Source organism: Haliotis rufescens, unplaced genomic scaffold (genome assembly GCF_023055435.1).
Source record: "Haliotis rufescens isolate VD_foot unplaced genomic scaffold, xgHalRufe1.0.p SCAF_1, whole genome shotgun sequence".
Taxonomy (NCBI): domain Eukaryota; kingdom Metazoa; phylum Mollusca; class Gastropoda; order Lepetellida; family Haliotidae; genus Haliotis; species Haliotis rufescens.
The window spans coordinates 26,830,997-26,842,581 of record NW_025963779.1 but is presented as its reverse complement, the minus strand read 5'-3'; the positions used below and the strand labels follow the sequence as shown (position 1 = coordinate 26,842,581).

The 11,585-nt window shown below is 46.3% G+C and overlaps 1 protein-coding gene across 1 annotated transcript; it reads left to right on the top strand.

Annotated features, from left to right (window-relative positions):
• The first annotated feature begins 202 nt into the window (after positions 1-202).
• Positions 203-10,721, top strand: LOC124131753 (cubilin-like). Its single transcript, XM_048393948.1, has 4 exons — positions 203-474; positions 7,178-7,350; positions 8,685-8,829; positions 9,863-10,721. Exons 1-4 carry the CDS (start codon positions 411-413, stop codon positions 10,138-10,140), a joined length of 660 nt encoding a protein of 219 aa, XP_048249905.1. The 5' UTR covers positions 203-410; the 3' UTR covers positions 10,141-10,721.
• Positions 10,722-11,585: the final 864 nt, after the last annotated feature.

Genomic DNA, 11,585 nt, shown 5'->3' with positions numbered 1-11,585 from the left:
ACATGACGAACAGACAAGGAGCTTCATAATATAATTGCTTCTACGAGTAGGAGAAATCGTTCACAATGATTGCAGTGTACATTAACCAAATTAAACATCTTCACTTTCATTACGCACTTTACCCATTGTACTGTGAAGGGTCTGATAAACATTCTGTTTTCCTAACAACGAGTTCACTTTGCATAAATGTGTCACGTGACAACAATGCACCGCTCCATTTCAAGTTACTGTTTTCCGTCTTCTGAAAATACGAACTATGCAAGACTGATATACCGAATCATTTGTGTACACTTGAATGAATCACACTAACAACATCAACGACACTGGTATTCTCTCAACATTGATGCAAGATTTTTTTGAAGATCTAGCCAACTGTCCTAGATGTGATTAATGTGACCACTTGTTGGATAATGGACGTATATCAGTGTGTGTTCTGCTTTCATACTTTGTCTGTACTCTACAGATCTACATGGGGTAAGTGAGGGTGTGCACCAATCGGGGATGTTGGCGGGTGTTGTAGTGTAGGGGGTGTTGTGTTGTAGGGGGTGTTGGTGGGTGTTGTAGTGTAGGGGGTGTTGTATTGTAGGGGGTGTTGTATTGTAGGGGATGTTGGCGGATGTTGAAGTGTAGGGGGTGTTGTATTGTAGGGGGTTGTGGTGGGTGTTGTAGTTAAGGGGGTGTTGTATTGTAGGGGGTGTTGGTGGGTGTTGTAGTATAGGGGGTGTTGTATTGTAGGGGGTGTTGGTGGGTATTGTAGGGGGTGTTGTATTGTAGGGGATGTTGGCGGATGTTGTAGTGTAGGGGGTGTTGTATTGTAGGGGGTTGTGGTGGGTGTTGTAGTAAAGGGGGTGTTGTATTGTAGGGGGTGTTGGTGGGTGTTGTAGTATAGGGGGTGTTGTGTTGTAGGGGGTGTTGGTGGGTGTTGTTGTATAGGGGGTGTTGTGTTGTAGGGGGTGTTGGTGGGTGTTGTAGTGTAGGGGGTGTTGTATTGTAGGGGGTGTTGTATTGTAGGGGATGTTGGCGGATGTTGTAGTGTAGGGGGTGTTGTATTGTAGGGGGTGTTGGTGGGTGTTGTAGTATAGGGGGTGTTGTGTTGTAGGGGGTGTTGGTGGGTGTTGTTGTATAGGGGGTGTTGTGTTGTAGGGGGTGTTGGTGGGTGTTGTAGTGTAGGGGGTGTTGTATTGTAGGGGGTGTTGTATTGTAGGGGATGTTGGCGGATGTTGTAGTGTAGGGGGTGTTGTATTGTAGGGGGTTGTGGTGGGTGTTGTAGTGTAGGGGGTGTTGTATTGTAGGGGGTGTTGGTGGGTGTTGTAGTATAGGGGGTGTTGTGTTGTAGGGGGTGTTGGTGGGTGTTGTAGTATAGGAGGTGTTGTGTTGTAGGGGGTGTTGGTGGGTGTTGTAGTGTAGGGGGTGTTGTATTGTAGGGGGTGTTGGTGGGTGTTGTAGTATAGGGGGTGTTGTATTGTAGGGGGTGTTGGTGGGTGTTGTAGTGTAGAGGGTGTTGTATTGTAGGGGTTGTTGTGGGTGTTGTAGTGTAGGGGGTGTTGTATTGTAGGGGGTGTTGTGGGTGTTCTAGTATAGGGGGTTGTATTGTAGGGGGTTGTGGTGGGTGTTGTAGTGTAGGGGGTGTTGTATTGTAGGGTTTGTGGTGGGTGTTGTAGTGTAGGGGGTGTTGTATTGTAGGGGGTGTTGGCAGGTGTTGTAGTGTAGGGGGTGTTGTATTGTAGGGGGTTGTGGTGGGTGTTGTAGTATAGGGGGTGTTGTATTGTAGGGGGTTGTGGTGGGTGTTGTAGTATAGGGGGTGTTGTATTGTAGGGGGTGTTGGCGGGTGTTGTAGTATAGGGGGTGTTGTACTGTAGGGGGTGTTGTATTGTAGGGTGTTGTAGTGGGTGTTGTAGTGTAGTGGATGTTGGTGGGTGTTGTAGTGTAGGGGGTGTTGTATTGTAGGGGGTTGTGGTGGGTGTTGTAGTGTAGTGGATGTTGGTGGGTGTTGTAGTATAGGGGGTGTTGTATTGTAGCGGGTTGTGGTGGGTGTTGTAGTGTAGGGGGTGTTGTATTGTAGGGGGTGTTGGCAGGTGTTGTAGTGTAGGGGGTGTTGTATTGTAGGGGGTTGTGGTGGGTGTTGTAGTATAGGGGGTGTTGTATTGTAGGGGGTTGTGGTGGGTGTTGTAGTATAGGGGGTGTTGTATTGTAGGGGGTGTTGGCGGGTGTTGTAGTATAGGGGGTGTTGTATTGTAGGGGGTGTTGTATTGTAGGGTGTTGTAGTGGGTGTTGTAGTGTAGTGGATGTTGGTGGGTGTTGTAGTGTAGGGGGTGTTGTATTGTAGGGGGTTGTGGTGGGTGTTGTAGTGTAGTGGACGTTGGTGGGTGTTGTAGTATAGGGGGTGTTGTATTGTAGCGGGTTGTGGTGGGTGTTGTAGTAAAGGGGGTATTGTATTGTAGGGGTTTGTGGTGGGTGTTTTAGTGTAGGGGGTGTTGTATTGTAGGGGGTTGTGGTGGGTGTTGTAGTATAGGGGGTGTTGTATTGTAGGGGGTTGTGGTGGGTGTTGTTGTGTAGGGGGTGTTGTATTGTAGGGGTTTGTGGTGGGTGTTGTAGTATAGGGGGTGTTGTATTGTAGGGGGTTGTTGTGGGTGTTGTAGTGTAGGGGGTGTTGTATTGTAGGGGGTTTGTGGTGGAGGTTGTAGTGTAGGGGGTGTTGTACTGTAGGGGATGTTGGTGGGTGTTGTAGTGTAGGGGGTGTTGTATTGTAGGGGTTTGTGGTGGGTGTTGTAGTGTAGGGGTTTGTGGTGGGTGTTGTAGTGTAGGGGGTGTTGTATTGTAGGGGATTGTGGTGGGTGTTGTAGTGTAGGGGGTGTTGTATTGTAGGGGGTTGTGGTGGGTGTTGTAGTGTAGGGGCTGTTGTATTGTAGGGGGTTGTGGTGGGTGTTGTAGTGTAGGGGGTGTTGTATTGTAGCGGGTTGTGGTGGGTGTTGTAGTATAGGGGGTGTTGTATTGTAGGGGGTTCTGGTGGGTGTTGTATTGTAGGGGGTTGTGGTGGGTGTTGGAGTGTAGGGGCTGTTGTATTGTAGGGGGTTGTGGTGGGTGTTGTAGTATAGGGGGTGTTGTATTGTAGCGGGTTGTGGTGGGTGTTGTAGTATAGGGGGTGTTGTATTGTAGGGGGTTGTGGTGGGTGGTGTAGTGTAGGGGTTGTTGTATTGTAGGGGTTTGTTGTGGGTGTTGTAGTATAGGGGGTGTTGTATTGTAGGGGGTTGTGGTGGGTGTTGTATTGTAGGGGGTGTTGTATTGTAGGGGATGTTGGTGGGTGTTTTAGTGTAGGGGGTGTTGTATTGTAGGGGGTTGTGGTGGGTGTTGTAGTATAGGGGGTGTTGTATTGTAGGGGGTGTTGGTGGGTGTTGTAGTATAGGGGGTGTTGTATTGTAGGGGGTGTTGGTGGGTGTTGTATTGTAGGGGGTGTTGGTGGGTGTTGTAGCATAGGGGTGTTGTATTGTAGGTGGTTGTGGTGGGTGTTGTAGTATAGGGGGTGTTGTATTGTAGGGGGTTGTGGTGTGTGTTGTATTGTAGGGGGTGTTGGTGGGTGTTGTAGTATAGGGGGTGTTGTATTGTAGGGGTTTGTGGTGGGTGTTGTAGTAAAGGGGGTGTTGTATTGTAGGGGGTGTTGGCGGGTGTTGTAGTGCAGGGGGTGTTGTATTGTAGGGGGTGTTGGTGGGTGTTGCAGTATAGGGGGTGTTGTATTGTAGGGGGTGTTGGTGGGTGTTGTAGTATAGGGGGTGTTGTATTGTAGGGGGTGTTGGTTGGTTTTGAATTGTAGAGGCTGTTTGTTGGTGGTGTATTGTAGGGGGTGTTGGTGGGTGTTGTAGTATAGGGGATGTCGTATTGTAGGGGTTTGTGGTGGGTGTTGTAGTAAAGGGGATGTTGTATTGTAGGGGGTGTTGGCGGGTGTTGTAGTGTAGGGGGTGTTGTATTGTAGGGGGTGTTGGTGGGTGGTGTAGTATAGGGGGTGTTGGTTGGTTTTGTATTGTAGAGGCTGTTTGTGGGTGTTGTATTGTAGGGGGTGTTGGTTGGTTTTGTATTGTAGAGGCTGTTTGTGGGTGGTGTATTGTAGGGGGTGTTGGTGGGTGTTGTAGTATAGGGTGTGTTGTATTGTAGGGTGTGTTGGTTGGTTTTGTATTGTAGAGGTTGTTTGTGGGTGGTGTATTGTAGGGGGTGTTGGTGGGTGTTGTAGTATAGGGTGTGTTGTATTGTAGGGGGTGTTGGTTGGTTTTGTATTGTAGAGGCTGTTTGTGGGTGGTGTATTGTAGGGGGTGTTTGTGGGTGGTGTAGTATAGGGGGTGTTGTATTGTAGGGGGTGTTGGTGGGTGGTGTAGTATAGGGGGTGTTGTATTGTAGGGGGTGTTGGTTGGTTTTGTATTGTAAAGGCTGTTTGTGGGTGGTGTATTGTAGGGGGTGTTGGTGGGTGATGTATTGTCGGGGGTGTTTATGGGTTATGTATTGTAGGGGGTGTTGGTGGGTGGCGTATTGTAGGGGGTGTTGGTGGGTGGTGTATTGTAGGGGGTGTTGGTGTGGCATGAATTGTAGAATGTGTTGGTGGGTGGTGTTTTGTAGGGGGTGTTGGCTGTTGGTGAGTGGTGTATTGTAGGGGTGTTGGTGGGTGATGTATTGTAGGGATGTTGGTAAGGTATGTATTGTAGGGGTGTGGGTAAGGCATGTATTGTAGGGGTGTTGGTAAGGCATGTATTGTAGGGGTGTTGGTAAGGCATGTATTGTAGGGGTGTTGGTAAGGCATGTATTGTAGGGGTACTGGTAAGGCATGTCTTGTAGGGGTGTGGGTAAGGCATGTATTGTAGGGGTGTCGGTAAGGCATGTATTGTAGGGTTGTTGGTAAGGCATGTATTGTTGGGGTGTTGGTGAGTCGTGTATTGTAGGAGTGTTGGTAAGGCATGTATTGTAGGGGTGTGGGTAAGGCATGTATTGTAGGGGTGTTGGTAAGGTATGTATTGTAGGGGTGTTGGTAAGGCATGTATTGTAGGGGTGTTGGTAAGGCATGGATTGTAGGGGTGTTGGTAAGGCATGTATTTAAGGGGGTGTTGGTAAGGTATGTATTGTAGGGGCTTGGGTAAGGCATGTATTGTAGGGGTGTTGGTGAGGCATGTATTGTAGGGGTGTTGGTAAGGCATGTTTTGTAGGGGTGTTGGTAAGGCATGTATTGTAGGGGTGTTGGTAAGGCATGTTTTGTAGGGGTGTTGGTAAGGCATGTATTGTAGGGGTGTTGGTCAGTCGCATATTGTAGGGTCTTTTGGTAAGGCATGTATTGTAGGGTTGTTGGTAAGCTATGTATTGTAGGGGATGTTGGTGAGGCATGTATTGTAGGGGTGTTGGTGAGTCGTGTATTGTAGGGGTGTTGGTGAGTCGTATATCGTAGGGGTGTTGGTAAGAAATCTATTGTAGGGGTGTGGGTAAGGTATGTATTGTAGGGGTGTAGGTAAGGCATGTATTGAAGGGGTGTTGGTAAGGCATGTATTATAGGGGTGTGGGTAAGGCATGTATTATAGGGGTGTGGGTAAGGCATGTATTGTAGAGGTGTTGGTGAGGCATGTATTGTAGGGGTGTTGGTAAGGCATGTATTGTAGGGGTGTGGGTAAGGCTTGTATTGTAGGGGTGTTGGTAAGGTGTGTATTATAGGGGTGTGGGTAAGGCATGTATTGTAGAGGTGTTGGTAAGGCATGTATTGTAGGGGTGTTGGTAAGGCATGTATTGTAGGGGTGTTGGTAAGGCATGTATTGTAGGGGCGTGGGTAAGGCATGTATTGTAGGGGTGTTGGTAAGGCATGTATTGTAGGGATGTGGGTAAGGCATGTATTGTAGGGGTGTTGGTAAGGCATGTATTGTAGAGGTGTTGGTAAGGCATGGATTGTAGGGGTGTTGGTGAGTCGTATATTGTAGGTTTTTTTGGTAAGGCATGTATTGTAGGGTTGTTGGTAAGGTATGTATTGTAGGGGGTGTTGGTAAGGCATGTATTGTAGGGGTATGGGTAAGGCATGTATTGTAGGGGTATGGGTAAGGCGTGTATTGTAGGGGGTGTTGGTGAAGTATGTATTGTAGGGGGTGTTGGTGAGCCATGCATTGTAGGGGTTGTTGGTGAGCCATGTATTGTAGGGGTGTTGGTGAAGTATGTATCGTAGGGGGTGTTGGTGAGCCATGCATTGTAGGGGTTGTTGGTGAGCCATGTATTGTAGGGGTGTTGGTGAGCCATGTATTGTAGGGGGTGTTGGTGAGCCATGTATTGTAGGGGGTGTTGGTGATGTATGTATTGTAGGGGGTGTTGGTGATGTTAGTATTGTAGGGGCTGTTGGTGAGCCATGTATTGTAGGGGTGTTGGTGAGCCATGTATTGTAGGGGGAGTTGTTGATGTATGTATTGTAGGGGTTGTTGGTGAGCCATGTATTGTAGGGGTGTTGATGGGGCATGTATTGTAGGGGGTGTTGATTGGGCATGTATTGTAGGGGGTGTTGCAGACGTATGTATTGTAGGGGGTGTTGGTGAGCCATGTATTGTAGGGGGTGTTGGTGAGCCATGTATTGTAGGGGGTGTTTGTGATGTATGTATTGTAGGGGGTGTTGGTGAGCCTTGTATTGTAGGGGGTGTTGGTGAGCCATGTATTGTAGGGCTGTTGGTGAGCCATGTATTGTAGGGGTGTTGGTGAGCCATGTATTGTAGGGCTGTTGGTGAGCCATGTATTGTATGGGTGTTGGTGAGCCATGTATTGTAGGGGTGTCGGTGAGCCATGTATTGTAGGGGGTGTTGGTGATGTATGTATTGTAGGGGGTGTTGGTGAGCCATGTATTGTAGGGGTGTTGATGGGGCATGTATTGTAGGGTTTGTTGGTGAGCCATGTATTGTAGGGTTTTTTGATGATGTATGTATTATATAAGCTGATCCTGTATTCGAGTCCCGGTTGACGCTGATTATGTTTTTATGTGTGTCAGTCCTGTATCAAGTTGACACGTTGCACAGTTCATAGCGGCGTTAAACCGAATTCACTCACACGCACTCCCTCACCCAGATATGTAAAATCACATTCCACAACTGTTAGAGCAGAAAAAAGGGTTTTCTCCGCTAGAACATTTTTGAATTCACAATTATTTCAAACACGTTGTTATTTTTTATATTTTCCCATTCAGCATGTTCCGAGAACCATGTGGCCGACTCGGGCACATTCACCTCCCCCAACTACCCGAATGGTTACCCCCCAAACAAGAGGTGTACCTACACCTTGACACCTGTCACCCCCGGAGCTACGCTTAGACTCGTGTTCGACGACTTCAGCACAGAGAAGAACATCGATGGCGTGGAGGTATAAACACAAAGAAATTGGGAGATGAACATTCTGTGTTTTAAGATTTTAAGATTCATGCATTATGGCCAAGTCGATGCTCGAAAATTACATTTTGAACCGACATCGTTTTCAAGTTTGAGATTGAGAAAAAAAAAACACTTTTCAAGAACAAAAGTGAAAGAAATTCAGGAATCCAATATTATTAAAAATGTTTTGCAGCACAAACCATGCAAACTCGAAATCTTTGTACAAGATAGATGACCCGACTTTTTCAGCATCTTCACCAACCGAGGCAAGAGTGTTAACTAACTGTAAAAGTCTAGTTTCCATCCTTGCCGAACAAGGCTGGAATTTCTGGGCTCGATCGTAGCGCCACCAGTTGCTATAACGAGTTATGTCCCTTCTATGTCCCTCCTATTGAACAATCAGATTCCACCTCTGATATCACTAGTCTTGCATTTGATTCAAACAAAATGGCGGGGCCAGGTGAGTAAGTTCTGATCGATAATTAAGATCTATATGGTAATAAAACGGGTCTTACTTCGCGAAGTGCATCAAATCACGTGAGCACCTTGATTAAAAACATGAAAATATCTGTTTCCGCTTAGTTGACGGTATACATACTTTGCAAATCCTGCAAGCGATCGAAATCTCGAAAGCAGTTGACGAACCGGATGTTGATTTCGTTACGCGATTTTGATTGGACTATGCATAGACCCATTAGTCCAGCCAAAATATAACTCCATAATTCCAGCCTAGCTCGGCAAGGGTGGAAACTGGACTATTATAGTCAGTTATCTCCCTTGCCTCGGGAAGATGCTTTTTCACAGAACACTTATTGGTATACAAATATAATATTATAACATATAACAAATATTATTAAGAAACTCTGTCTCACTCTCTCTCCCATTTTGCGAACACCTGATGTCATCATTGATTTTCAGTGATCCAATCATATAAATTTAAACGCTATTTTGTCTTTTATGCCAATTGAAATCTTTTTCGGCCTAATGTTATTATTTTCCTGTAAAATTCTAACCAAGCGTCTCAACAAACTAGTGTTTGTTTGTTTCAGAGAAAAATAAGTTAGCTGTTACAGCCAACTTTGTCAGATTTCCATGCATATATTCGTTAAATTAAATAAATGAGTGTCGACGCCGCTTCTATCAATATTCCCGCCATATCACGGCGAAATGATCTTCACAGATTGCACCCAAGTGGGGATTCGAACACGGGCCTTCGGCGTGACGACCCAACGCCTCAACCACGAGGCTACCCCACCGCCTTTGAAATCTGAAATAACAGATTATATGTGAACATCTAAAAAAATAAATCTTAAATGTTAATTTCAGATCTACGCCAAGAACAATACACAGGTGGCTGGCATCAGTGGAGGCCGGTACAGCTGGATCGTGATTGCTACCATGGCCTACTATAGGGTCGTCTTCATCTCCAACGGCGCCATCATGTATGCCGGCGTCAGCGCGTTTTGGTCCAGTGAGTGAACAAGTATTATATGGAGAGCACGTGAGTGAGTTGGGTTTAACGCCGCTTTGAACATTATTCCAGTTATATCACGGTGTGCCAGCTTAATGTGTGAGAAAAGCCCGAAGTGATGCAGTTCTTAGACGTTTACCACTTCGGTGAAACCCACGAGCATGGGTATGGTGCTGATAAACCTAGTAACATAATCGGGGCGAACGGGGATTCGTACTCACGACCATATGTTTCTGGCGTGCTTAAGGGACGTAACTCTGCACAGCGAATAACGACAGGCCCTCATACGACAAGCCCACTGGGGCTCCCTTAATACTGAGAAAACTTGTCTATATATGTCTACATGATCTCATAGTAGAATCTTGTCAAACGTGTGAAACAGACAATGAAGCCAAATTTACAAAACGTAAACATAGATTATGTAATATCGGAAGCACTCTTTTCCGACTGTTATGCAAATAGGCTATGTCAATCCAATGACGTCATCTTGGCATGCAGCCAGATCAAGCTTGGGATTTTGGTGTGACATAACATAACAATAAATAACCTTTAATATATAAGGAGCAACGCTCTCCTAAGCGCGACCAGCTTGCTTCTATGTTGTTGGTTAACATCGCACTCAGCAATAAACAATCTAAATCGTGCCAGCCAATAATAATCGAGTCTGGACCAGACAAACCAGTTATTGATATTTATCAGCAACGCACCACGTTATATGTGTACGATGAAACGCAGTTTAACAAGTTACCGGGCCTGATGGCTTGGGACGCTGTTCATAATATCAATCACTGGTTTGTCGGGTCCAGACTCGATTATTTACAGGTTGGCACGATTTAGATGAGTGCGGCGTTAACCAACAACAGGGAAACACGGTTATTTACAGGCCGCCGTCATTTAGCTGGAATATTACTGAGTGCAGCGTTTTTAACAACAAAGAAACAAAAGACTTTCATTTTGGTAACTACAGGTTCCCATGAAAGGCGTAATCATTGCCCGGATTCGTACCGGACCTTACCGATTTATTATGTTGCAGTTGCCCCATCGTCGGATGCATTTGACTACCAGGTTGCCATGGCAACTTTATGTCCAGTCCAAGGACTCTTTCAACCTATTCCAGAAAAGAACGGGATTAGAGAACTAGAAGTTCTGACAGAAATGACCTTCCATAAATGTATGTTACTTTGTCAGGTTCTAACAAAGTGCTCATATTTCGAATTGTATGCCCCCAAAAGCCTATGTCTCGTCTATGAAATTGAAGCGAGTTACACGTACAAGTATCCGAACACATTTGAGAAGGTTACAAATCCTTAAGGCCCCATTACACAGGGCTGCGACCTTTGTGCCACCTTCGAGCGATCAAAAACTGGCCAGTACGTTCAAAGGTCGCCTAAACCCAGAAAATCATGTTTCTATGTAACTGCTCCAGCAGTTGTTCAGCAGTAACTGCTCGAGTTGTTCAGCGTCTGCAACCACAATGAAACACTGCAGGTACAAACCCTCTATTTATAGGCAGGCTGAGGAGGCACTGTTGGTAGCTCAAAGGAGGCAGAAAAGAGGCAGAAGCATTGCCATGGTGTCTCGGGTGTTGCCGCGGTCGCCGAATGGAGGCACGGCGGTCGCCATACTCATCGTTCAATGCACGGTTTTGGTCGCCCAAAAAAGGCACAAGGAAGGCAGAAGCATCGCCCAGATTGACGGGACAGTATTTCAGCAGAACGCATCTATTACCTGGCGACCATTGGGCGACCACTGTGCCTTCATTCTGCAACAAAGGCAATGCTTGTGCAACCTTCTGCCTCCTTTGAGACACCTTTGAGCAACCAACCTCCTCGGCGACCTTTGTGCGACTGTTTTGAACATGTTCAAAAATTCACGGCGACCATGGCGTCCATGGCGATGTCAGAACCTCCTGTGTACCACCTTGGAACGACCTAGGCAACCTCCTTTGAGCCTCCAACGACGACCTGGCAAATTCTATGGTCGCACCCGGGAGGCACAAAGGTCGCCATCCTGTGTAAAGGCCCCATTAGAGAAATCACTGGTGGCAAAAGAACTGGAATATGATCTACCGGGCAAAAGAAAGTATACACCCAAGTTGATGGTGGCTAAAAATGAAACAAACGAGAAATGGTTATTAGATGGTGATGTATTTGCAACGGGTATCATAGTTGTGTTTTGGACCTCAAATGGACAGTGTTTTCGGCGACTGTTTTCAGCCTTAGTAACGTTTCAGTAACGTATTTATTTCTTTGGTCAACTTCAATTTTCAAGGGTATATTTTCTTTTGCCCGGCATGTTACAATCACATGGTTTGCTCACCCTCGATACACAATAAGTTTTTCTGCATAGGAGACAATTTTGTAAAGTGCTATGATATGGGTGTACCAGTATGTGAGCAAAATGAATTTATCTATATCAGACCATGTTTTATAGATATGACATCGGTAGTAGTTGTCCAAAAGACCGTACAGAGACACCACCTCCCATGTTAATCCAGTGGGGAAATAGGAACCATCGGGGAGCAGCCACCACTAGCGAGGTGGCCACCATGTAGGATGATGTAGTCGTTGGGGGAATCCCCCACACTCTGTTAACAGCCGACCAGGTCAACGATAGCGTCTGTCATGACAGCCTTCCGTGTACAAATCATTGATACGGGAATCTTTGCTGGCTGTAGACATCCAATCATCTAAGACTATAAGGTTTCTCACATACTGCAACAAGAACCCCACTCAGCGAAGGAACTGCCGCTCCCT